The sequence below is a fragment of the Aptenodytes forsteri genome, unplaced genomic scaffold, assembly GCF_000699145.1.
Source record: "Aptenodytes forsteri isolate BGI_AS27 unplaced genomic scaffold, ASM69914v1 Scaffold105, whole genome shotgun sequence".
NCBI lineage: Eukaryota > Metazoa > Chordata > Aves > Sphenisciformes > Spheniscidae > Aptenodytes > Aptenodytes forsteri.
Window position 1 is genome coordinate 798,645 of NW_008796112.1, and position 26,441 is coordinate 825,085.

General features: G+C 39.0%; 1 protein-coding gene across 1 annotated transcript in view; it reads left to right on the top strand.

Moving 5' to 3' along the window:
* Positions 1 to 25,320, top strand: part of SLC6A11 (solute carrier family 6 member 11) — a 113,663-nt gene extending 88,343 nt beyond the window's left edge. Inside the window, exons 7-14 of the mRNA XM_009287049.1 lie at positions 4,601 to 4,704; positions 10,652 to 10,776; positions 13,317 to 13,429; positions 14,796 to 14,933; positions 20,539 to 20,641; positions 21,516 to 21,616; positions 22,975 to 23,145; positions 25,168 to 25,320. Of these exons, the coding sequence (XP_009285324.1) occupies positions 4,601 to 4,704; positions 10,652 to 10,776; positions 13,317 to 13,429; positions 14,796 to 14,933; positions 20,539 to 20,641; positions 21,516 to 21,616; positions 22,975 to 23,145; positions 25,168 to 25,320 (1,008 nt within the window). The remainder of the gene's footprint in view (positions 1 to 4,600; positions 4,705 to 10,651; positions 10,777 to 13,316; positions 13,430 to 14,795; positions 14,934 to 20,538; positions 20,642 to 21,515; positions 21,617 to 22,974; positions 23,146 to 25,167) is intronic.
* Positions 25,321 to 26,441: the final 1,121 nt, after the last annotated feature.

Consider the following 26,441-nt stretch of genomic DNA (forward strand, 5'->3'; position numbering starts at 1 on the left):
CGGAAAGTAAAGGGAAGGTACGAAGTTAGAGAAAAACCTGGAATCTCATGATCGTCCTTCAGGGGAGCAATGTTCATTTCCATTCCATGCATTATGGGAATAATAAACGTCAACATATAACAGGTTTTCCCCAGGGTCTCTGCTTTATTCAGGTACAGCATCAATTAAGCTCATTTCAGGACAGTTACGCAATATTTTGCTTTATCCTTTTTGCTCATTGCTTGGCCCTGTAAATATACTGCATATCGTTCAGACCTCGATCATTGCAACAAATGGCTCAGCCTTTCAAAGTGACTTATCTCTGCACTGTCCACGTGCTTCATAAACCTCAGTTATTTTGTTTTCGATGTATGGCATGACCCCATCTTACTGATGTAAAGGGATACATAGTGAGACTAAAATGAGAGGCTGTCAGTCATTTTGGGATTTTCAATTTGAAGTTGGTAGACCTGGCTTTTTATACTGTGTTTTTTTCACTTGTTCCATACATGGCTTTTGTTCACCTTGGTCACAACAGTGAACGCTCAGTAATTTTGTACTTCACTTCGGACACTCATTAAATGAGGACTACCCAGTTAATGAACATTTGAGAAAGGGTTGGTTTAAGTGATTTATGGACATAACGTCACATAGAAACTTTATAGCAGAGACATGAAAAGAATCTAATTTTCCAGAGCAGCATTCTGTTGTCTTCACTACAGCACATCCCCCTTCTTCCTTCTTTATCCTTCTTCATTCATGACATGCGCTACAGTCATGACAACAAAAGAGGCAAGGGATCCTCCAGACAACAGGATCCTCTGTTTGACTAGCTCGATTCATCTCCCTGGGCAGAAAGATGAGTAGTCATGTAAATGAAGATTGTGCCCTTCTTCAGGGAGGCACACTTAATATCTGGCTCTTGCTAGCTTTTGAGAGCTGGACTTTGCAAAACAGCGCTTTCCATTTTTAGTAAAAAATGTTCTTGTTTATTCTGTTTTGTGGCATTGTGTTTGTACCAACCTAAGTTAGTTATCAGCAGGACGCAGCAGAGACCACTGCTTGTGAGCTAATGGTGTGAATCAGGAAAGCTGTAAAGCGAAGTGTGGGAAAGCCTCAAAATGAGGATCGGGGCACAGACAGCTCTGCTCTTCCCCTTCCCACTCAGAAAATGGAAGGTGGAGAGACTCTCAATCTCTCGCTGTCATGCCTCATTTCTACTTGGAGAAAGCAGGTAGTGCCATAGAGTTGAGGCTTGTTTACTTTGCCTTCTCCCTTTGGGAACAGAGCTTCATTGCATGGGCTCATTGAACAGTCCCTTCGTCCTAGCCAGCAAGCATTATTTCTGTACAGGAGTCAGAGCAACAGCTGTGCTGCTGTATTCTGAGCTGGTGTTTGCGTTCCAGTTTGCCCATATTGTCGCTAATGTCGCGCTGGGCCTAGCATGTCTAGGAAATGGCTGTAACGTGGGTGCAAAAATGTAAGCATAGTAGATATAAAGGTTTTGTCCTTTGGCATTTGGATTTTTTAAATATTAAGGTATAATAAACAAAGAGTTTGTGCTTTAATTTTAATCTTGTTTTGGCATGGAAACATTTTAAATATGAGATTAAAAAAGTAAGAAGAAACACTTAGTTCCGTCTTTTAAAGTAGGGGCTAATAGAAGACTATAAAACAATTTCAGTCCCCAAATTTATGAAAGCATACTGCTGAATTGACTTAATTGACTAACCAAAGGATTTTCAAGGTACTAAGTTTATAAAGCATGAACAGGATGTTCTCTGGTACAGGTCCTTTCCTCTGGAATTTACTCATGCCAGAAATGCATCAAGCCCCATCTCATTTCAGAAAAAAAATGTACTCCTTTTGTCCCAGCCTTTCACCAGCTGCTGGCTCCAGAACCCTTGGTTTGCAGCTTACTGGCGGCGTTTTCTTTGTCTCTGTCCTTCAGAATTTCATTGTTCTGCAGAATCATGCTACATTCATTCCATGTACTTGAAAACATTACAACTTCTAGTCTAAGCCAGACATTGCAAATTCAGCACTCTCAGAAATAATTTGTAATGCTTTTGTTGCCGTAAGCCAGATGGATGACACCTGGATTTGTGAGTGGTATCAAGAGCCCATCTGTACCCACTAGAAGTTTTAATGAGAACAGCTTCCCCTGAGGTACAGTTTATGAATGACTAAGACTGGGTGTGACTTAGACTAATAAAGAATTTGTGTACCTCAACAAATTCTCCAACCACGAATTGAGTACTGCAGTCTGATGCTCAATGTCAGATGGTCACTAGCTATTGGGGCAAGAAGATGAAGAACTGATCTGTAATATCAACTGCATGGCTTTAAAATGTTGACATGTCTAGGCTTGTGACAAAATACAACAGAGTTAGTCCACCTCTCATGTTTTTCCAGCTACAAAAATCTACCTGCGGTTTCTAAATTTATTTCCCTATTTGCCACTTCCTCAATCAGTAGTAGATGGTTTTGCCATTTCAGAAACTTGAAATTGAAATTGAAATGCTAATGGTCATCACAAATGAAATGTCACTGGTTCTCCGAGTATGCAACCCAAAAGAAGCTACACTGATTCTATTATTCAGTAAATAAAATTACTTTCTCCTTCCTGTTTAAACATTAGCCATAAGTTCTGATGGAATTTCTAGATTGATGTCATATAGTGCAACAAAAACAAAGGGCTCTTCAATCTGATTCAACTTTTAGAGAATATGTGAACATCTGCTTACAGAACATGTTTCTCATAAAATATTTGCCACTTTTTATGTTGAATCACTGTCAGATGTTACGGTCTTTAGAGGAGACTTGTTTTCTTTGAAGGAAATAGTATCACTTATGGCCAGAATTTTATCTGTTTTTCTAAGTAAGGTACACAGGACCTCCAGAGGGATGTGCTCTCTGCTCCCTTTCTCAAGCAGCTCTGGAGGTTCTCACTTCAAAGTACAATTCTTCTTTGCCCCCATTTCCACTAGGACTTGCTGTCCAAGGAATCATCAGACTTCTGTGGAGCTGGCATATGCCGGCAGGAAAGGCTGTTGCTCATTGAAGTGCTATACAATGCACTGCAACAATACATCGTGCAAAAACTGAAATGGAAGGAAACAGCAGATTCTACATATGCTGATCCAGTTTCCTAGCTTTTGTTTATGCTTAAGAAGACTGTGCATTTTCAGTTGACCTATGCTACTTACAGCGTTTTGGGAGCTTCCAATCTTGTTGAAGAGCCTTTCTGTCAAAAGGCCTCCTCTGTGCAGTTTTTTCCTTACCAAGTGGTGAAACTTTGAGATGCAACCAGCTGTATCTTATTCAGTATGACAGCAATGAAACCCTTTAAGCCACTGATGCAAATCAAATGTGATCTTAATGTTATTCCTAACCAGAAACACTCTCAACAACTCCAGAGACTAAGTCTCACTTGATCAGATGTAAAATAAATACATCCCCTTCATATATTTATAAGTATTTGATTACTATTATTAGTATTACTATTATTAGTCATGAAATCATTACCTGCATTAGCTCTTTCCTGTCTCAAACTTAGAGTAGCTAATGGATACACAGCTCTTGCCTCTGGTTATCAGGCAGTGTTTTGTTACTTCTCTGAAAAGCACTTTGGTTGCTCTGCTTTGAAAAAAAAAAACTTACAGAGCTCGTTTATCCCAGGAAACCAGGAGCCAGAATTTATTGGATTGGAAATAATAGTGCAGCTGTGTAGATGTGGGTTCTTCACATCACTCTCATGGCAAATCAGGAGTTAAGAGTATATTCACCTGTAGTAATAACACACTCTGACTCTAGTCAGAGTTCATGAAATGAACTGTTTTGTTGGAGTATTTTTAAAGTAAAAAAAAATTGCGTGTTATGTTGATGTTCTGAGATTGCTGTGAGGAGAATAATCTCACTGTGTCAGCTCATGCTCCCTTTTTTTTCCTTTCCTCTGATTTAGAATTTAGTATTTGCATCGCTTTAGGATGGATATAAATGTTACCATAATGATACTATAAAGCTATTTACTTGTTAAGCTCTACAGAACTTTTATTCATTAATTGTATAGTGACCAGAACAACCATGTCCTCGCGCCTAATTGGGGCCACTAAGTATTGCTGAAAACACGCCTTTCCCTGGATAAGTTGTCTCTTCTCTTTCCCCAGCTTGATTTGTATATTATCTATGAATGGCATATTTTGTCTTTAGAGTATTTTTTCACACTAAATTTTTAAATTTGAATAAATAATTATCAAATGAGAATGAAATAAATGCAGATGATTCTATTTAGGTTGCAATTACTAACACCTTATAGCGTTAATAAAACCATTGAAGAATTTATACTGGGTGAGGTTCTTCTCCAGAAATTCTCTCTCTCTCTCTACTTAGATTAGGTTGAACCCGTGAAGACCAGCTGAGTTACTCCGTGTTTGTACCACTGGGAAGGAGAGGGCAATTTAACTCACAGCATTTTTTTTTTTTTAAGGTTGTGACTTACAAGAAGTTTGCCAGACACTATTACCCTGTACAGTTGCCTCTGCAAATTTCCAGTCAATATATGGATAAAGGTGAATCCTTCTTGACCTTTTTTAACCGCTGCATTTTTTTTTGTCTTCAGGTGTGGGTGGATGCCGGTACACAGATATTTTTCTCTTATGCGATCTGCTTGGGGTGCTTGACAGCCCTGGGAAGTTACAACAACTATAATAATAACTGCTACAGGTAATATCTTCCACACTTTATTTTTACGTTTAGTTTCAGTGATGGAAGTGTCCGTATACTTACCTTCGCTCAGCAGTACTTCCCTTTTCCTTTTGCTATTTGCATGAGTAATCATAAGCACATGCACATGTTTTTGTAGAACAGAGATCTATAATGTTTCTTATAATTGTTTCAGAGGAACTCTTTTCCAAAATTTGGTGTATTCATCCCTTTTGATCATATCTGGCTGTTGCACAGCAAAAAGCCACTCAGTACACACAGGTATACACAATTGCATGTATCATATATAGAATTTCATACATGTATAATTGCATGTGTGTGCAATATTTGATTGTATAACATATATCTGTTTAAAAAAAAAAAATCTTACTGAAAAAGTTATTAAAACTCACCTGAGTTTGGTCTATGCTCTGAATGTCACTTTTTCCCATAGTTTACTGGCTCCTAGCTAAAGCATAGTAGAAATGGATAACATTTCATTGCTTATCTTTATAGAAATCAGTAAGGAAACGCTAATGACTTCAGTAGGTTTTAATCTTTCCTGAATCAATGTCAAAAGGGTATGACTCACACAAAATCCTCATTCCATTTTACTGCCATGGGCAGGAATATGAGCACTACTTTTTTCTTCTGGCATCAGTAGTTATTGAATTAGTTTTCCTACCATTTGACAGCCTTTAATACAAGACAGTAAATGACAGTTTGATTGTACTGACTCCATTATGGTCTCCAGACAGAGATTAAAATTTAATTTTTCTATAAAGGAAATAATACATTCCAAAAGCAAAAGAACCTTAAACATGCCACTCCCAAAACCCCAAAAGCGTAAGTATTTAAATTCTAAATTACAGTTTTACTTGGAGAGTTCAGGAGACATTTTTAGGAAATGCCGCCTTCTTTCAATGTCTTAGCAAAAATTTGCTCTTCTGTCGGAGAAACACCAGACAGTAGGACCCTCCAGACAGAGAGGGAATTGGGATACTGGAAACCACAGTGACACAAATGTATCCACCAGCTGAATGTCTGCAAATCTATCCAGTGGCAGTTAAGGATACTTTGCCATCTAAACATGCAAAGTAACTGAGCAGCAACGTAAGTTACTCTTTGCTTGGCTATGACAGCCAAAATTCCAAATGTTTTGCTGCATAAAGTACTGTAAGTCCCCTCCAATCTTCAGTGCTGATTGACACTATTTTCAGAATAACGATAAAGATGCCCCAACGGAGGGTAATGAATGCCCCTAAGGAACAGTGCGTAATGCAAGTTTTCCCTAGTTAGCGTAAGTGATGCTTTATCAAAGGCGCTAATCCTTTTCTCTCTTATTTAATTTCATTTTTATTTCTTTCCAGTTGCATCCCATCTAGAAACTATTCTGTCACTGCCTCAAGGACTGCAGTAATCTTTCTACTATGGTTTTGTAACTCATTACAAAAAGCAGTTTTGATGTGTGATCAGAGAGCTTACGTAATTTTCCTTCTTTTCCTCTGACCCTAGCAGCATAGCTTGTAAAGAACAGCAGCAGCTCTCTTTTAAAGCTCCTGAGCAAGATGCTGCAGCAGAACACTGTTTACTGAATCCAAGCTTCACAATTCCTCTAACAAAATGTTTTCACAAATTTCCTGAATAGGACAGATTTTATTGTGTCCCAACGTGTGATTCTTAAGAAATCTGAGGAAAGGAGTAGGACAGAAGTTAACTGCAGAAAGCAGCTGACTTCAACAGGGCTGTTAACAGAGCAAGACATACAAAGCAGCTATGTAGTAGAAAGCAAAATTAAATTTCTATTCTAACTAGTACTTAAAAAAATTAAAATCAAGCTACGGAGTTGCCTCTTGCAATACCCACAGTATATTGTCTGATTGTAACATCTACTTCCACTCTTTTTGCACTCTGTTTTACTAAATTTTTTTTTCTAAGGGAAAGTTGCATTGGAAAGTAATGACATGAAGTGTTTTAGTGGGAAATGGGAAAATGTAAACTGCGCGTGGGTTTTTCTTATTAGCAACCTGATCTAATTCATTAAGATTGTAAATGAATTGCAGACAAGTCACTTCACATCTTTGAAGAGGAAATGAATTTTTATTGTCCTTACTTATCTTTCGTTGTAATACATTAATACAGATCCTCCCTGGATTTACAATAGTTTATATCAAAAGTGACTCTTATGAAAAGATGAAAGTAATGGCAGTACCATCGGCAGGCAATGTTTTCCCCATATAAATAAAACAAAGGTGTACTGATCTTTCCTCTAATTTTTAGCAAGCTAAGAATTCCTAATCCAGTCAGACCTTCTTAAGGGATGGATTGACTTCAGACAACCTCGGTAGACAGAAGAGGAAAATGTTCTTGTTCCTGCTTCATGTGCTCTGTATTTGCAGAACTGATCCAGCTCCCTGCTGGACACTGTGCGGTTCCCCCCCTCCCCGAGGGGAAACGGCATTTGGTTTCCCAGCACCACTCCTTTGTACTGGAGGCTGCACCTCAGCGGGACAATTTTTATGTATGAGCCCCGTGTACAAATCGGGGGTTAGCTGCCATGTTGCTGCTGTGGTGCAGGAGATAAATGAGTGATTTCGCACACTGTCAACAAATGGGCAAAACTTGTAAGAAATGAAGATGTATCCTTTGTCAAGCTTCTAGTCTAAGAGGAAAAGAGGAATGGGAATTGGTCTTGAGGGGATCCATAAAGGCAGGGAAGTAACTGGAGGGATGCAAAAGGCTCTGTGGGCTCTTCTCTTTCATCAGAGAAGCTCCTTAAGGAAGGCAGAATCAATTTTCAGCAGTATCCTGCCCGTCAGGCAGGGAGAGGATAAGGGATGCATGTCTTGAATTATTCAGGTGATTGGCAAGACATTAATTTGACAGAATGTGAAGTTTTCATAAAAATTTGAAGTTTTCTGTTCATTTGAAATCAGTTTGGGCTTCAGTCAGGCTCTGATGCCTTCCTACCAAGGATGCTTATAAAAAATTGATGGAAAATTAGATAAACTTCACATTCTCCTTCCAATGTTTCTTGGGCATTTGTGTTTTAAAATTCATTGGTTTCACAATCAATGGATCCAGATCCCCCTCAGTTTTCCTTCCCGTAGCAGAAAAGAAGACTGAACTACAGGTTACACACTTCTATCTAAGGGAAAAAAAAACAGAAGGAGTTGAGGAGTTAGTAGAATTCCTGCAAAGATAAAGGAAGGATGGAAATTAAAATCAGAGGTTATATTTTTATTAGGACAGGAAACACTGCTGTGTCCCCAGAGAACCAAGTGGTCAGTCTGTGACTAACTGCGGAAGAAAATGATGGAGCTGTGGCTGTGTTATGTCAAGAGAATAGGTACCACACTAACTGGAGACGATGAAAATCCCCTTAGGTTCACTTTTGCCCATTTCCTTGGAGAAATGCATATGTACCCTGTAACTATTTTGTACCATGGCACTGTGGTTCATGGGTCTTCCCTGTGAGTGGAGAACCGTCTGTGCTCCTCTTGTTCTCTCACAGATGCTCTAGTTTTATAGGATTGTCCAGCTTAAACCACTTGGGCCTTGCCTTAGGACCTCCCTTCCAGAGAAAGCAGCAGAAACCGCCAGGGACTCTGAAGGTGCATAGGGAGTAATGTGTCTCCACCTCAACCCTTTTTTGCATGGCTAGGTACCAGCAGCTCTCAAATGTCCTGTGCCACACCATTCATGAGAAAAAAATATCTTGTTGTTTAGACTGCATTTGAAGCCTGGGCATTATCTAAAATAAATCTTATCTGCAGAAAACAGGCTGTTCCAAATGGAGGCATCATATGACTGGTGAGCAGCCAGACCCATCCCACCGAAGTAGTATCTCTTTTTTTTTTCCCCAAAGGATTAAAAAGTACATCTTTCTGACATATCTTATCGACAGAGTTTCATGACACTTAGTTTTAATTTCTCAACATTGAACTCAGCACTTTCTTAGGTGAGATAGGCTGGGGTGAGAATCTCTCCAGAGCTACTTCAGTGCTGAAATACACTGAGAAGAATGGTTAGGAAGATGATCTTTTTCTTTGTTTTATTTCTCTGCAAAGCACAAAGAACTCCATGCTCCTGGTTGCTTTCTTTTAGATAGCTATTTTGCCTTAAAACATCCAAAGTGTTATAACTAGCCTGGCTGTGCATAACTACAGGAAGCAATTTCATATGAAAAGCAAATAACAGGTTAGAATTCTGACCATTTTCAGAATTTTCAGAAAGTATTTTAAAGGACCTATTTGCCCCTGCTAATGAACAGTGTTAGAGAGAGTCCATGCATGAAAGAAGTGTGAACGTCGCTGGACTTCTCCATGTCTGAGTCTTGATCTACAAATTGGAGTATTCATTCTTTTTCATTTCTGGAAAAATTTTGGCAATATATAGATGATATGCCATATGAAAACATAAAAACATGCTCAAGATAATGGTTAAAATTAACTGTAGATAAGGTGATGAGAGGGAGCCAAAGCCTCCCATGGCCCAATGGCCATAGTTCAGCTGATCGCTCACTTTGCAGTACTGAAATGCATGCCTGCTTCCTGCCATTTAGAATGTATGTGCCCGACGCCAAGGCGAGTCAAAGTCAGTAACAGAACGAGCTTTGAACAGATGTGGGATGCAGTGCAGGGCTCATTAGTGAAGAAATAAGATGCTGGAAGCGGTCACCTCACTTTCAACTTAATAAATTGATGAGATAAAATTACAGGATAAAAATACCAAACGAAACAAGCAACAGGACAGAGAGATTGCCAAAGAAGTTTTGCCGGAATATATGCCAGGGCTTCAAAAATATGAATTGTCTCCGATTCTCAAAAAGTCACTACAAATCTGTGACAAAGATGGGAATCATTATTGAAGATGTGGATTCAGAACCTGTTAGATTTTACAGGGTTGTTTCTTCTCATAGATAGCTTGCACAAAAATTTGCTTCAGAGCTGTAGTAGGATGGGAATAAACCAGACTAGGGCATAGGCTTGACAGAGCTACAGGCTTGCCTTGTGTTTCAGTGTTTTAGAATCCTAATTTACTTTCAGGCATCTAGGTTAGATTATTACTTTCTCAACCACTCAGCTGTCTCTTGTAGCAAACAGTCTTAAAAGACTGACCGTCATGATAAATCATTCCTACCTCATCATCTGTCAAGCCTGAAGTGCTGTCTGAAAGCAGGATGAACAACAATATTTCACTGAGCTCGGGGAAAGATCACACCTTTCTGCAAAAGTAGCTTCCCTTTTTTTAAAGTGATTTACTATTATGACATTTCCAATCTGGGAAAAAAAAATATTTCTTCACCTTGGCCTTGTAATTGTCATTGTTTGATGTGTAGGATACATAGGTCTGAGAGATCAGTGTCCCTGCACTCTCTTTGCCTACTTGTTAGGCACTTTTTTAAGTATATACACACTTCTCAGGTTATGTATGGTGCTTTTCATTACCACAGCTTCCTAAAAAATGTTTATACCAAATTGGAATTGTATTTTGTATGGATATATATTGCCAATATACTGTAACCGGAATAGAATCAGCTGAGATCTGACCATAGGATTTTTTTCCAGGAAACAAACTACTACTGTTTTTATGTAGTTTATAAATGAGTTCGTATCCTCTGGAATACATTATTACAACTACTGTAGAAAAATTGTTCTTAACACCATTCTTACAGTATTTTTACATGTTTTTTAAAGATTCTCTCAAAAAACAGTAAGTGAGTAGCAGCAGGTTTGCAATTCAACCACTTAAAACACAAGCAAGGGTATTATGATGGTATCTTCCTGCAAATGCTTACGCCTGACTGATTTTTTCAGGCACACTATCAGTTGGGAGCTTACTCTTAATGAGCAACTCAATGTACATTCCTGCAGAACCTTGGGGTTCTATTAGTCCTTTGGCTCAGTATATGAAAGAAACGCAGGCTCTGGAGATCAACTGCAGTGTTTTTTATTTATATTTTCAGAGACTGCATCATGCTCTGCTGCTTGAACAGTGGCACAAGCTTTGTTGCTGGTTTTGCTATCTTTTCAGTTCTTGGATTTATGGCTTATGAACAAGGCGTGCCCATTGCAGAAGTTGCAGAATCAGGTAAGTTCCAAAAGCAGTTTTTTGAGTTAAAAAATTCCCAGAGGCTGCTGTCAGAATACTTAGTCTGTGCCATTATTTTATGGGTAAGTTGATTGTTTTGCAGATAGTTTTACAAAACTCCTCTTAAAAACCTGTTACCTGACTCATTAGAATAACTGCTATAAGAGTTTTTAGCTTTTTTATGGTCATACATTGATGTGTGAAATATATTACTGTTATTGTAGCACTAAATTCATAAAGCCAAGGAGCTATTGTAACATAAACTTATTCCAGCTGAGCATCCAGAAGATTGTTTAGCAGAGACATATTGCTCAGTTATGCCCCTTGCTTGTTATATCCTCATGAAAGGAGCATTCAGTTTTCTTTAAATGAGACAGGCCAAAATCCACACAATGATGTGTGAAAAATATTACTGTTATTGTAGCACTAAATTCATAAAGCCAAGGAGCTATTGTAACATAAACTTATTCCAGCTGAGCATCCAGAAGATTGTTTAGCAGAGACATATTGCTCAGTTATGCCCCTTGCTTGTTATATCCTCATGAAAGGAGCATTCAGTTTTCTTTAAATGAGACAGGCCAAAATCCACACAAATATTTGTTCCTTCTGAGGGGAAAAAAAAAAGAAAAAGAAAAAGAAAAAAAGATACAGCTATTAAAGTAATGAGAAACCAGCTGTTTAGGAGAAATCTTTGGAAGTCCTCTGAAGTCTTGCTTAATGTATACCATCCAAATACAGGTTTCTAACAGTCAGACGGCTAATGCCATCTCCTAATGTCAGTAAGTTTTTCTCCCAGGGACATACACCGAGACACTCTGGTTGATTAAGTATAAAAGTTCTTGGTTTGAGTCCAGAAAGGCACAAAGGCCCAGCTCTACGAGAAATTAACCATCCAACGTTCATTGCCATCACTTGGAGTTAGGCATCCGATGAAAGTTAATTGCTCTTTAACACCTTTGAGGATGTAACATCTTTAAGCATCACTTAAAACTCAACAGAACAAAAAGAACAGGAGCGCTGCCCAGAAAGAAAAGCAGTATAATGCTGAACTGTTGAAGGCACAAAGGCCCAGCTCTACAAGAAATTAACCATCCAACGTTCATTGCCATCACTTGGAGTTAGGCATCCGATGAAAGTTAATTGCTCTTTAACACCTTTGAGGATGTAACATCTTTAAGCATCACTTAAAACTCAACAGAACAAAAAGAACAGGAGCGCTGCCCAGAAAGAAAAGCAGTATAATGCTGAACTGTTGAGAAGGAGAAATGACTCTCATGGTTAGCCAAGGTTAGCAGGGAAACTGCAAAGCAAGTAGGGCTTCACTGATATTGTCACAGAAAGTATTTCTCTTTTCCTAAAGCCCCCAAGACAACTGGCTTGTACTGTTATAGAAACTGTATAGAAAAAGGTTAAAAGACTACAGCAACTCTGGAAACTATAGGAGCTTGCAAATACTGCGTTAAATGAAAAAGCAGTAGTGTATTACAGGTCTTCACTGAAGTTATTGCAGCAGGAGCACAGAGGTACTCCTTTATCAGCCTTGTGATACTGCCTTTATATCCCTGCTTTAAAAGCTGGGTAACTTCAGTAAAAGCTGTTACAGCATGAGAGTTTGCAGCAGCTTAAAAATGGGCACAGGTAAATAAGAACAGGAAAATAGGAGCTAGGTGAGATGGTATTTTAGCAGATCTGAGAAGTTACCAATGCTACTGCAAAAATGTTCTATTTTAAAGATTTCTGTAAATATGCAGCCAATGAATTACTGTTATGTACCAGCAGCAGCACTCAAAAATGCAGAGCAGATTTTGAACAAACCAGTAGACATTTGGCTTGCACCACGTATGGCTTCCAAGATGCAGCTCTTTCCATTGACTGCATTCTTGCACACGATGTCAGATAACAGTCCTGTCTTAGGAAAAAAAAAAAGAATCCAGAGTATGTTAATAAGTTATATAAGGCAATCACAGGACCACACGCTATTATTTATTCAGGTATGCAAATCTTGCTGTATGTCCACACAAAGAAGGAGAATGTACAGTGATGTCTTAACAGAATTCTTGACCTTCAAACATTTGGACAGGATGTAGGCAGAGTTGATGTGCCAAGCAAGTCTCCATTACTGATTAGCCTCATCACCAAATATTTAGACTATTAGAGATGTAGAGTTTGTCAAGGTTTTCAACCTTGTACTTAGCTCCTCTTACCTGCCATAAAAGAACAATCAAGTTGTGGTGGGTTGACCCTCGCCAGCAGCTAAGCATCCACACTGCTGGTCACCCGCTCGCCCACCCCAGTGGGATGGGGAAGGGAACAGGAAGAGAAAAAGTGAGAAAGCTCGTGGGTCCAGGTAGAGACAGTTTAATAAGTGATGCTGTGCAAGCACTGTTCAGCCATAGCCACACTGCTGGTGTTAGCAATGCTGTTCTATCCACAAATCCAAACCACAGGAACCGTACAGGCTGTTACGAAGAAAGTTAACTCCATCTCAGCCAGACCCAGTACACCAGTATAAATATTTCTTCTCTTTTCTTCCTTTTCAGGACCAGGACTGGCATTCATTGCTTACCCTAAAGCTGTTACCATGATGCCTCTTTCTCCTCTGTGGGCAACTCTGTTCTTCATGATGCTCATATTCCTTGGATTAGATAGTCAGGTATGAAACAAACACTGTTTAAATATTTTGTCAGATTCCCTAGCATGTGTATATCGGCATCCTTGATGTAAACAGCATCTAACCTGATGAAAAAAGGAACCCTAACTTAATTCCTTGCTTAAAACCATTGATTCAAGTTCCTTATTTTAAATCATAGTTATGTGATGCTGGAGATTCCTTTATGATTTACTGTGAACACTGATTCAGCCTGACTGTAGTTTTCATTATTAACATGGAAATCAGTTTGAACTTAAATATGGGTGATTAAAATTCACAGTTCAGTAAAATACCAGTGTGTCTTTTCCCGTTTTTAAAGCACTTTGCAAATTTTGAAACTGAGTATCAGATAGTGATAATGTAAGTTCCTGTGGTGTATTTATACTTCAAGATACCATAGCAAGAAATGTGTAGTCATATTCTGCAGCAAAGTGACAGCATAGAAGTTGTCCTTCCTATGTGACCATAAAAGTTGTGAAAGCTGTTTGATGAAAAATGTAAAGTAGCTGGCATTTTTAGCATGCAGCTCAGCTCTCGGCATGATTTGGTTCAGAGGATTTATGATTGTATACTGTAGAATAAAGCTCTTCAGTGCTTATTTTGCATGACATTTCCAATCATTAAACTTAATAACTGCTCTTTTTCCTGATCTAACAATTTTTAAAAGTCTTTTTTAAAATGAGCAATTCCTGAATTCTACTCTTGACTGTTCCAATGAAGCAGGCTTTATATTGTCTACTTTTGGGCATTAATTTTACTGCCTATTTTAGAAACCTTGCTCCAGAGCCCTGGGTCAGAAGCTTGGGCCTCTTGCTTCCTGCTGATTTTTGAAGTTAGTAAGAATGTTCCTTCCCTCCTTCATTAGATGTACTTGGCTTGGGCACTTAATAGCTTTGTGGAACTTCTCTCTTCTGTAAAATGGAGAGAAATTTTACAAAAAACCTGCTGCAGTTCATTTAGCAGTGCTTGAAGGTGCATAGCACTGCATAGCATTCCTTTGAGTGACAAAAGTGCAGGATGCTCGGAATGAAATTCTGCTGCAGTCCTATTGTACGTTTGTACGTTATTTAAGTCCCATTCAAGCCACATTTGAAAGATACAACTTTTAAGTAATCCATCTGCTGCAGGGCAAATACATTCTGAGATAATATTCAGTGGATTCAACTATTTGAATTTGCTGTTGGACTGGAAATCCATAGCTTTGGACTTTTTAATTCTGAAATGGTGTTCCTCTCAGAGCGTCCTCAGGGATCATTCAGTCTCTATGATGAGAACATATAAGGATATTTGAAGTGTTTGGTAGCAAATCCAAATCCCAACAGCAGATGAGACACATATTTCATTTGTACTTTCTTATCATTTGTTCTAGTTTGTGTGTGTTGAAAGCCTTGTGACAGCTGTTGTAGATATGTACCCAAAGATTTTCCGAAGGGGCTACAGAAGAGAACTGTTGATTCTCGGCCTTTCCATTGTGTCATACTTCATTGGCCTAATAATGTTAACTGAGGTAAGATGTGCTTTGTTGTACTACTGCAGAAAAAAAGGAAATGGGTTTCTCTTTATAATCATAACAGATAAAATGCAAGAACATTTGCCATAGAAAAATTTCGCTGTGAGGAATATGACTACAAAATACTTGAGAGACTGTTCTCAACTACTGTGTAACATTTGAAATGTGAATTGTAGCCTCGGTTTTTCAGTTGAGCTTAGGTGATATTTCAATCAGAGTTACGTAGCCAAGGAAATTCCATCTGCTTTGCACCAGCCAACCAGATATACTGATCGTGGTTTCTGCTTACTTACTCTGGGCAGAGCAGTCTGAAAACAGCTGCATTTTGGATGAAGAGATCAATAAAGAAGATGAAGTAAAGTGAAATAGAAAACTAAAACATCTTTGATTTTCGTATCACCAGGCCAGGTCAAGCAATACAGCCAATTTCTGAGCAGAAATTACTTCGGTAAGAGTGGGGGGAAAAAAAAAGAGAGAAAAAAAATTTTTTTCAAACAAACCACGGTGTTTGCTTTGGGATGTTCTAAACCAAAAATTCTGAGGGTGTCAGTCCATCCCATCAGCTCATGATACAACATGTCTGGCACTGCTGCGTTTGGTACCCAGGCTGGGGAGGGACTCTGGGATCCTTTGGTACTTGGTAGGAGGTTAGTCTTGCTGCTCAGTGCTTGCTTTACAGAGCGAGTTGTATCAACAGTCTTCCTCTCCTTCACTTTACCCTCTCAAGACAGGAGGAAGAGGGGCAGAGCCTACACTCTCCTCTGCTCATATTCTTCTGCTCGCTGGGCCATTAGCCCCTCCCTGTACCAGGGAGCGAGGTGAAGAAAAAAGTTCCATGTCTGAGGAGCTGTAGAATTAAATGTCTGAGGAATGTTTGTCCGAGGAAGCCTTGCTGTATTAACCATGAAGGGCCACAATGTGTCTCTGTTGTGCAGCGATCTCAGGCAGGGTTTCCCAGTGAAGCAGCCTCCTAGGGCTTCATGAACTCATCTGCGGTCACTTAAATTCCCCCTACAGAGATCCACAGTTCTTAGACTATGCGCTTTTCAAATTGGTTACTGAAAATGAGCAAATTTCACCCCCAAAAAGGCGTTAGGCAATTGTGAGCATGTTAGTCTGTTGTCCTCAGTATGCAAGTTTTTACAACTAATAGAATAAATCAACAAATCAGAATATATTAGCTTTAGATACACTTTCAAGAAAAGAATATCTAAAGATGGGGAAGAAAGTGAAGACTAGGACAAAATGAAACTTCTATTATTTTTTTAGTGACAGTTTGTGCCAGACTAATCAGATCTCTTTCTCTGATAAGAGATATGACACTGTATGAAGCAAATGCAGTTGAGCAGAAGTTTTATGTACTTCAGTGAAGGACTTGAAAATTCACGACACGAAAAATTATTAATTTTATTCAAAAGAAAAGGACTGGTACAAGTAACTGGACAAAGAGATGATGACGACTGTTGGTGTTAAAAGAGACAGTGGCTGAAGTGAGATTCTTAGTGAAGTTACACAGACAGCGCTTGGTAGCAATTTTATCTAGTATCTGTAGTCGACTTGCTACGGAAACAAGTCATATAGTCATTGGCTACATGCGACTAGCTCTCTGGCGATGCATTCCTTCATTTTAAATTTTGAACCTATTGGCAGATTTCAGTCAATTTAACAGAAGTTTCAAAGATAAGTCCTTTTTCATGGAAGTTCAACATTCATGAAAGTTGGCAGCCAGATAGAGAAGTCCTAGAAGTGTCCTTATTATTCAAAAGAACAAAGCATGAGTTCAGTCTTTTTTAAAAAACAGAGAATTCACAAAAAAGCTGTAGCCTAATGAGCGCATGAAGTACAAGGGCTCACAGTCATCTATAAGATTTAAGTCCAAATCAGGCTTCATTAACTCTGATGTTCCTGGGTTACAGAAGAAGGCATAATGATAGGAAAGGACTGGATGTCTGGAGTATTAAAGATAGGGTAGACTGTAGTAGCACAAGGTATAAGGTCATCCAGGTAGTAGTAAACATTTCTACTAGGCATTGAAAATGATTAGGAAAGAGAAGTATCTGGATGTGAAACTAAGCACTACAAATACGCTGTAGACATAAAACTATGTTTCTTAGATGTTTCGGGAAGGTATTTCCAATTGAGAGATAGAAATAGTCCCATGACTGGACAAGGTAATAGTCCCACTGAAATATTATGTATGACTCTGGATACTTGTATTCAGATTGGAACAACAGAGCAGTGAGGATGATCCTAGGAGCACAGAGCCAATTTTACCAGAAACTAGCAAAATGATAATATTAGCAAGGGTGAATGGATTGCTTTCTGTAAGTTCGTCATAGATGTGACAGTGAACATAAACATGAACTATTTCTGCATAAAGAATGTCTCCTCCCTCATCCCCAACCCAGGGTGTGTAAGCTGGCCATGAATAATTAGGCTGAAAATTAAGAAAGGATTTCTATCCATCGGAACAGTGAGGTTCTAGAAGTTTTTCCAAGAAAATAGTTCTGGCTTTAAACTGGAATTCAGATTGTCAGTTTATGAAAGGTATTATGTTCCCTGTGAGAACAGAGGAATTGACACTGGTTGATTAAGGATTCCTTCCAGATGTGTGTCCCTATAAGTTGTGCATTGGAGCAGAGCAACCTTATAGAGACAAATTTGCCTGTAATCATTCTTACCTCCAGTAAGAAAAATTGTCTTTGCTATGTAAAATGTAGAAACCTTGAATAATTCCTCCCACAGTACAAGTGTTAAGCAGAGCACTGAGAGGTATATTATCGAGATGTACAGGCTAAAAGAAATATAAGCATGAAGAGTGAAGAGGAAGCAAGTTCTCCAAAATGACAGGAATATTCTTGCAGGGGTTTTGCAGAATTGTGTTCCTTACGTTGTATTGTCTTAGTTGGTTGATCTCTAAGTTTCCAATTTGCTCAGGTATTTGCTGAACCTCACAGTGAGCTCTTTGCAATAAAGATGTTCACTTGTGAGATTTTGGGAAGCAGTCAGCTGGCAGAGCTAAAAGCAGTGTAGCTAATAATCAAAAAAGCATCTGCATTAGAAGGAAAAAAATCTTATTTAATTAAAAAAATTTTACTTCAACATTTGCATTCTGGTCTGGGAGGGCTGACATTCCTCAGTGCTTTTACTATAACTTTTTGCTCAACAGAAACCTAAAGGACAGAGAAACACTTTTTTCTCAGTATCACTAGAGAGACATAAGTTATTACTGAGAGATGTGACTTATTTACATCATCAGCTAGGCAATCTAAGCAGCTGTGATCCAATGCAGAAATGACACGCTGGTAGAGAACGCTCCATTCCATGGTACTTCAGTAAGGCATCAAAGCATTATGCATGAGTGAGACTTCCAAGGGTAAATATATCATAGAATCATAGAATGGTTTGGGTTGGAAGGGACCTTAAAGATCATCTAGTTCCAAGCCCTCTGCCATGGGCAGGGACACCTTCCACTAGACCAGGTTGCTCAAAGCCCCGTCCAACCTGCCCTTGAACACTTCCAGGGATGGGGCATCCATAACTTCTCTGGGCAACATGTTCTAGTGCCTCACCACTCTCACAGTGAAGAATTTCTTCCTTATGTCCAATCTAAACCTACCCTCTTTCAGTTTAAAGCCATTACCCCTTGTCCTGTCACTACATGCCCTTGTAAAAAGTCCCTCTCCAGCTTTCCTGTAGGCCCCCTTCAGGTACTGGAAGGCTGCTATAAGGTCTCCCCGGAGCCTTCTCTTCTCCAGGCTGAACAACCCCAAGTCTCTCAGCCTGTCTTCCTAGGAGAGGTGCTCCAGCCCTCTGATGATCTTCGTGGCCCTCCTCTGGACCCGCTCCAACAGGCCTATGCCCTTCTTATCTTGGGGGCCCCAGAGCTGAACGCAGTACTCCAGGTATATCCCAACTCTGTCCTTATACTCTCTTGCATTTCTAAATACACATTCCTGGATTTTATTCAGGCTTTGGATTATTCATAAAAGGTATTTTACCTTATAGGAAAAGTTTCTCATTCAAATATATGGTCATTTCCTAGCTATACAGGACTAGCTTTGCCAAATGCCTGCTTGGACATCAATGCAGTTTTATATACAATAACTTTAGAACATTCTTATATTCTGTAAGATTTAGGCAGGATTTCAAGTTTACAGAGTCCATCTTAACTTAGCTTCAGTCAGTTAACGCAGAGAAAAAAAGGGGGAAATCCTAGGTGTTGTTTTTGATTTAGTTTTCTTTATGTTTTTAGGGTTCTCTTCCATTTGCAGAAAATTGTCTGAGATGTAATGGATCGTATGTACTACCCAAATAGCATTACATTTCAACTGAAGAGATGATCTCAAGCCCCTATTTCCTTCACATAGCTTTCTGCAAAGAGGGAAGTCTTAGGATTCCTCTCTATTGAAATGATCTTTTGTGAATCTCCTCCTCATTACTATTTCAATATTGAACGCATATGTGATAAACGATTAAGTACCTTGCGTAGAAAGTAGTGTAATATTATTCATATAATTTTAATAGTCAGGTTATCCATAATGTTATTAATTGGACTTCATAGGTTTTCTTCTCATCTTGCCTCGAGGCAAAGGCTCTAGAAAGCCAGCCAGTTCTCTGAACAGTTCTGACTGTTGTAAGCAAGAGAAAAAATACAGGAAAAGATGAAAAGAATTATGTCTTTGATAGATGTGACAATTAATATAGTTGAGTCATAGTCAAACAGTAAGTAAGTGAGGATGTCTTAGTTAAGCACACATACCTTTTTCATACTGATTGGCATTGTGGCACCACTGAATGCAGAAAATTACAGACCATTGACAGCAGAGTGCACATTGTGTATGGATGCCATGCTAATTTAGGACACTGCTTCGTTTGCTCTCCTTTCTAGAAGTGCAGAGGTTGCTATTTTAAAGCCATTTGGAGAATAATTTTTAACTTGTTAGGAAAACATTTTTTAAAAGTTTGCTTGGAGTCAGGGTGATTCTTATTTCACTTTTTTTTTGTCAAATAATAATGACTCATTTAAGTAATGTGGCTTAAAGGCTGTGAGCTACATTCAAACTTTGTAGGTCAGTTTACTCATTTTACAGTCCCTGTGCCACTGGAGAGTACTTCTAGTAGCTACAGATTTTGCCTTCTTTTCCCACATTTTAACTAATTCTTTTACATATGAATAGCACAGACACAAAAACAAGACCCTGCATCTTCACGTGCAGTGATCTGGGGATCAAAAGCACCTGTAGTTATCTACAGCTTGATGTGATAACAAATGAAGTTGAGAAAAAGCATGGAGGTGGGAGAGCGTTTTGGAAACGAGTCAAATGTAGTTCTCTCCACTCCAGGATTTCGTACCTTAAAGCAAATGCACAGTATTCAACTGGCATAGGGAATAACCTTAAGTGCTATGGAAGAAAAAATCTTTCACAATAACAAATCACTGAGAAATGAATATTCTTTGTTCAAGAAGGAACCAACTTTAGTAGGAAGATTGCCAGGGAACCAACAGATTGACTGTGTAATTAAAGCCATATTTGCTATGAAATATTCCTGCTGGTGCCAACGCAGTGTTTTTTTTCCTTTTTCTGTTTTTGTCTTTCAGGGTGGGATGTACGTCTTTCAGTTATTTGACTCTTATGCAGCTAGTGGCATGTGCCTTCTTTTTGTTGCCATATTTGAATGTGTCTGCATAGGCTGGGTTTATGGTAAGTTGCTGAAAATTGCTGTGGTTTTGAGTTTTTATGAAAGTTTTCTATTTGCATAAAAGCAATGTGAAAGCCTTGTACCCTTATGGAGTGGGGCCCTCCACATTCCCATGCCCTACCAAAAGTCAGGAATGCCTTTTTTTCCACTCTAAATAACAAAGATAGTGGAATAACTTTTTTTTTTTCCCTTGGCCCTTGTCAGGACTGACCTCCACCTTCCTTCACCGAGGAAGTCCTTAGCTGCCTTAGAAAGTAGGGGTGGCAATAAGTCTTTCTCCTCTCACAAAGGGCATGTTCCCTTCCACTTCGGACACTCACAGATAAATCCAGGGAAGCTGGAGTTCATGCCTCGTTAACACAGAAGGGACACAGTGGTGCCCCTAGCTCTGCTGTTTCTGTCTGTCAGCAAAGTCAAGAGAAAACCACCACAGTGCCGGTATGTTCATGGTTACACCCTCAAGCATGTTTTGCTCACAAAGGACTGACAATTTTACTTTGTAAAGCAACGCATGAACTTCAGATCACACATGTCCCCAGCTATCTAGGGATTCATCCATGAGCTTGTAGCATGTATATATACTCTTTAACTGGGCTTGCTCAGACTGTTACTGTCCAGAAGCCATTTCTGTTTGACAGCTCGCCCACTCCTACTCTCTGTTCGTATTGGTCAGATACAGATGTAGGCAGCGATCTCTGCCACAAGTATGGAGCAGATGACAGAGAGATGTTTGTGTCAGGGAAAGAGATAGCAGCTTCAGTCTTTGCAGCTCTGTCAGAACCTATGTTTTTCTCTTTCCTGTTTTAAATACTCACCTATACAACCTCTTACATGTACGTTCCACATCTGCTTTTTGTTTGGTTTTTTTTTGGGCAGGCAGCAATCGCTTTTATGATAACATTGAAGATATGATTGGGTACAAACCACTGTCATTGATTAAATGGTGCTGGATGGTCTTAACTCCAGGTATTTGCGCAGTAAGTACAGAATACCCAATTAACTTGTTTTAGACATAAAGAGGGTTTTCTGTGCATATTTTTAGAATTTTGCTGCTGCTAATAGTTCACAACAGCTGAGAAAAACACCTATTGATTTGTAGCGTGTGTTTTAATTAAAAACCACTCTGTAGGATCTGTAAAAATTGTTATAAATGTTCTGTGAATTGTGAGAAATCTTAGCATATACAATAATAGGAAAAAAATAAACTCAGGGTCCTAAATGAACATTTGCCAATGCAATGGAGGCTTTTTTTTCACTGCGTCGGTAGTATACCTTGTGTCTACCCAGCATAACTCAAGCTCCTCCAGACTTGTGCTGGTTTCCTTGCTGCTCCAGCCTCCTATTTCCTTCCCTCTCTTTGGGTGAGTAGACATTTTTCAAAGAAGACAGGACATTTTTTCTTCTAGCAAAAGTAGTAGAAGAGGCCAAAAGCACATCTCATATGCCTGAAGAAGGGGAAGGAATTTGCCTTACCAGAATTTAGCAGTACTGGTGCCAACTCTGGCAATCTGCCGTGGCTACGTAACAGGGACAAAATTACAAAAGGAGCATGACCAGATTGCCCATAAATTTGATCCAAGAGTGCTTGAGGATTAGATACTAAAATATTCCAGTTCTCCAATACGTAAATGATAGCAACTGCAAAACCACAGATGCTGGGGCACCTGGAGATCCAGGTTCCCTTGAGCTCTGCCAGTTCATTTGCAAACTTGGGAAAATTTCTGACTCATTTCCACCAACTCTGAAATGAACTTAATATCACTTGCTCTTGTACACTCTTTTCACCACTCTGGAGAAAAGTACATAGTAACTTTTCTATATTTCATAAATTTAAATGGTCCAAACGGCTTGATTAGACACCTGTCGAATTTAGACAGATATATATTTGAGCTTTTGTGAGGATGAAAGAGTTGGCCTGCAGAACTGCAGATACAGACAGCGGATTAAGGCAACTTTGAAAATTTTGGCTTTCCTTTTTCATCATGACAGGTTGGAGAGAACGCAGCTTGTGTTACTTAATCACAGCTGGTTCACGGTAGCAAAACTTAATCTTTCCTGCCCAGGTACTGTTTGCCATCAAAGTGCAGGTTTTATTGTCATCGAGAAGTAAATAGGATTTAAACTTGAAAGGTTGTTCATTTCTGTGGAAGGTACTGAGACGTGTTATTTAAGCTGTACATAGATATTGCTGTTTTGGTTTTTTTCTCTGACTGAAAAGCTTACCTCTGCTTTCCATCCTTAGGGAGACTGGCCTTGCCTAAATAGTTAATCATTTTCTTGTTACATAGGCAGTGTTTTTTCAAATACCGCTAATATGTTTCTCTGCTTATTTCAGGGAATCTTCATCTTTTTCCTGGTGAAATACAAGCCTTTGAAATACAACAATGTATATATATACCCTGACTGGGGCTATGGCATAGGGTGGATGATGGCGCTCTCTTCCATGATCTGTATCCCTTTGTGGATCTGCATTAAGCTGTGGAAGACAGAAGGCACTTTCATAGAGGTAAGATGTATTTTCAGATTAAAGATACTGGAAAAAGAAGTGGGAAGGGAGTGTGAATCCTCATCTGCATGAGACTAAGCACAGTTTAATCAAAAAGGCAATGCCACGTACCTCTTCCAGTGGCAGCTTGGGTTAGGCCTCTTAGTCACTGGTGGAAAGAGACATTTGAATTTTCTCAGAATCATAGAATAGTTTACATTGGAAAAGACCCTTAAGGTCATCGAGTCCAACCATTAACCTAGCACTGCCAAGTCCACCACTAAACCATGTCCCTAAGCACTACATATACCATAAGGTATATGTCTTTTAAATACCTCCAGGGATGGGGACTCAACCACTTCCCTGGGAAAAACTTCTGAATTTCTTTTTTTTTTTGCCTTCACTGACTTCAGCCTGTGGTAAACTAACCTATACGATAGCTTTAAGGTGCTCTGTTCCAGCTCAATTTGTAGCTTAAGATGTCTGTAACATCAGTTAAATCCCTCAAGAAGGTTTGCACCAGCCATTCATTCAGGTCAGCTGCTTTCTTTCCATGTTTTGGTAACTAATGTTTGTGCTGCCAGGATTTTCCTCCAGGAGCTGGGTAGCAAACCTCACATAGGTCTTCTGGAGAGTTTTCTTGATTACAGTTCTCTAAGTGAGAAATAGAGGCAAAAAGAAATATTCAGTGCAATTTACTAACATTCGGTATCAGGTTATCTCAGGTCTAGGCTGAGGTTAAGATTATTAAATATAAGACCTTTTCTTCAAAGAAGGACAGTGAAGATGGCTATAATGGAAGAAACAAGCATATAAATCTTATTCGGCCGTTTGGGATTTCTCATATTCCAGAAAAGCCTGGTTCTGTCATCTGGACTTCCTTAGATACTAGTCAGTAAAAGTAGGTATCCCACTATTGCCTCCTTCTATCTCAATACGTATATGGAGGGGACTTTATTCAGACCCTTTCATGCCTTCTCAGTCTTTCTGATACTCTCTAGGATAATGCCAATGTGAAGAACAAGACAGTGGGAATTCCTGTCTCTAGGGTACCTGGGGCTCATTAACTTACCTAGCGCTTTTGAAAAATCTCTCAGTGTATACCCACTCTTTCAAAATTACCCTCCATTCAGAACCAAAGGGTATGACATCTGAATAGATCTGAGTATATCTCAACGTAATAGTTACTGCTTTCTTGAATGGAGAAGCTAACATGCAGTTTATTGTGCTGGCTGATGGCAGTCCGTATTGAAATGACTCCATTAAGCTGATTAACTATGGCCTGGAGACTACCTAGGAAATCTTTACTGTAGGTATATAAACAAAAAATGAATTGTCCATAATAGAGTTTTCTTAGCCTGTCAAAAGAGGAAGTTTTGCACAAATCTTAACGTTAAATATTTCCTTAACGCATCAATAGGCTTTGTTTATAGAATCTGGTTTTGCATTGCCTTGTAGGCTGAAGCACTGCAGACAGGTCATTATCTTTTCCGTACACGAACGATGAGAGGGGTTTTTTAATTACAGTTGGGAGCTTCTCAGGAAGCCAACTTCCTGCAACATCTCTGTTCTCCAAGCTGTAAGCAGCAACGTTGCTACTGATGTTACTGCTATGAAAAAGAAAGTTCTCAGCTGAACATGTATATTTTTCTTTTGTTCTTTATGGTAGCTTAATACACTTTGGCAGTCTCTTGTTTATTTTTTTTTTTTCAGTATATATCCTTTGACTATACCATGAGAAACAAAATGTACCCATATAACAGGCCTTACCCGGAGCATTGTGCTGAATTTCTCCATGGAAGGGAATGTTACTCTAAATCAGCATGAAAATTCACTTTGACTTTGTCCTGGCCTTCATTCTCTAGCCTTTGGTCTGGTGTGATTTGTAAAGAACTGTGTGGCATGCAGTCTTACGGATGTATCTATAACAGGGAAATGAAAAGCAGGCATGCAAGAGAAGAGGTTTTGTAGTCAATCTGTTTAAGAAATGTGTGTCTGTGACCAAGAAAAAGATAATGATTTCCATTTTCTCAAATTTTCTAGAAATTCAGGAAGTTGCTTACACCTAGCTCAGATCTGAAAATGAGAGGGAAACTCGGAGGAGGAGCCTACATTGCAGCAATAAATGACTGCGATGCCAAACTGAAAGGAGATGGCACCATTTCAACCATTACAGAAAAGGAGACGCATTTCTGAAAGAACTATCTTTTTTTTTTTGTATAAATAAATAAATAAATTCACTTAATTATAGAGGCTGGCTTGTTTTGCACAAAATTTTATTAACCAGTTAATTTTAAAGTGAAAATTGTATACTTGTTTAAAAGTGATTTTTTTAAATTACTATATAAGTAATGATTATGTAAAAGACAAAGGAATAGTATTATATGGTATGTTAGTGATGACTTCTTGTAATATGGTGATTTCAGTAAATGTTTTTTTAGAAGTTAGAGGGACCTGTATAATGTGCTGTAAAACTTTTCTACTTTGATTTCTGGCAGGTGTAATGTTGTATAGATATATGCATTCTAATCTGTAAGCATTTCAGACCATTTCAGCTTTTAATGTATGTATATAAAGGGGACCAGAATGTCCTTTTGTTTATATTAGAGGAAATTGTGAGGGGATGGGGGGATGACTTGTAACTGCCGGTGCATATTACTCTAAATGCGGGCTGTATCCAAAGTCCATTGAAATCAGAGAGCGCCTTTCCAACTGGGGCCAGTGGCTTTTGCACCAGCCTGTGTGCGGTTCAGCCTTTCCCTAGGCCAGGGCAGCTGCAAGACTGAGTTTTGCACCGAACAAAGCTCTTCTTTCAGGGCAAGTTTTGTGAAGCCGACAGGAAGCACCACCTCAGCTGCTCTTACCGCCTTCCCTCCACCCTCCATTTGCTTCAACAGGTCTAAAAATGTGGTGGAATGGGCCTGCTTCTGGGCCACTGTTTTTCTGGAGGTTGGATAAAGAATATTTCTTACGAGCTATGAATTTTGCTGCTCTTGTAAGTTAATGGTCTCCAAGATGATGTGTACTGCTTCAGGAGACCTCTAAAGCTTTTTCATTTTCTTTAGTGTCTGGATAGCCAGTATTTCAATTTGGTTGACACTTCCCATCCCCTGAAGTGAAATGTGTTTGTCTATGCTTGTACAACAGGAGATCAAGGTTCCTTTATATATGTGGAGATGTTCTGAGGAAAAAAAGAGCAGGTTTAGAGCTCTGCATACCTTGGCCTCTCTGTCTGTCTCTTTATCTGTTTGCCAGTCTGTCTGTCTGTACATCTATTCATTCCTCTCAAAAGAAATCAAGGATCCTGTAATGACAAT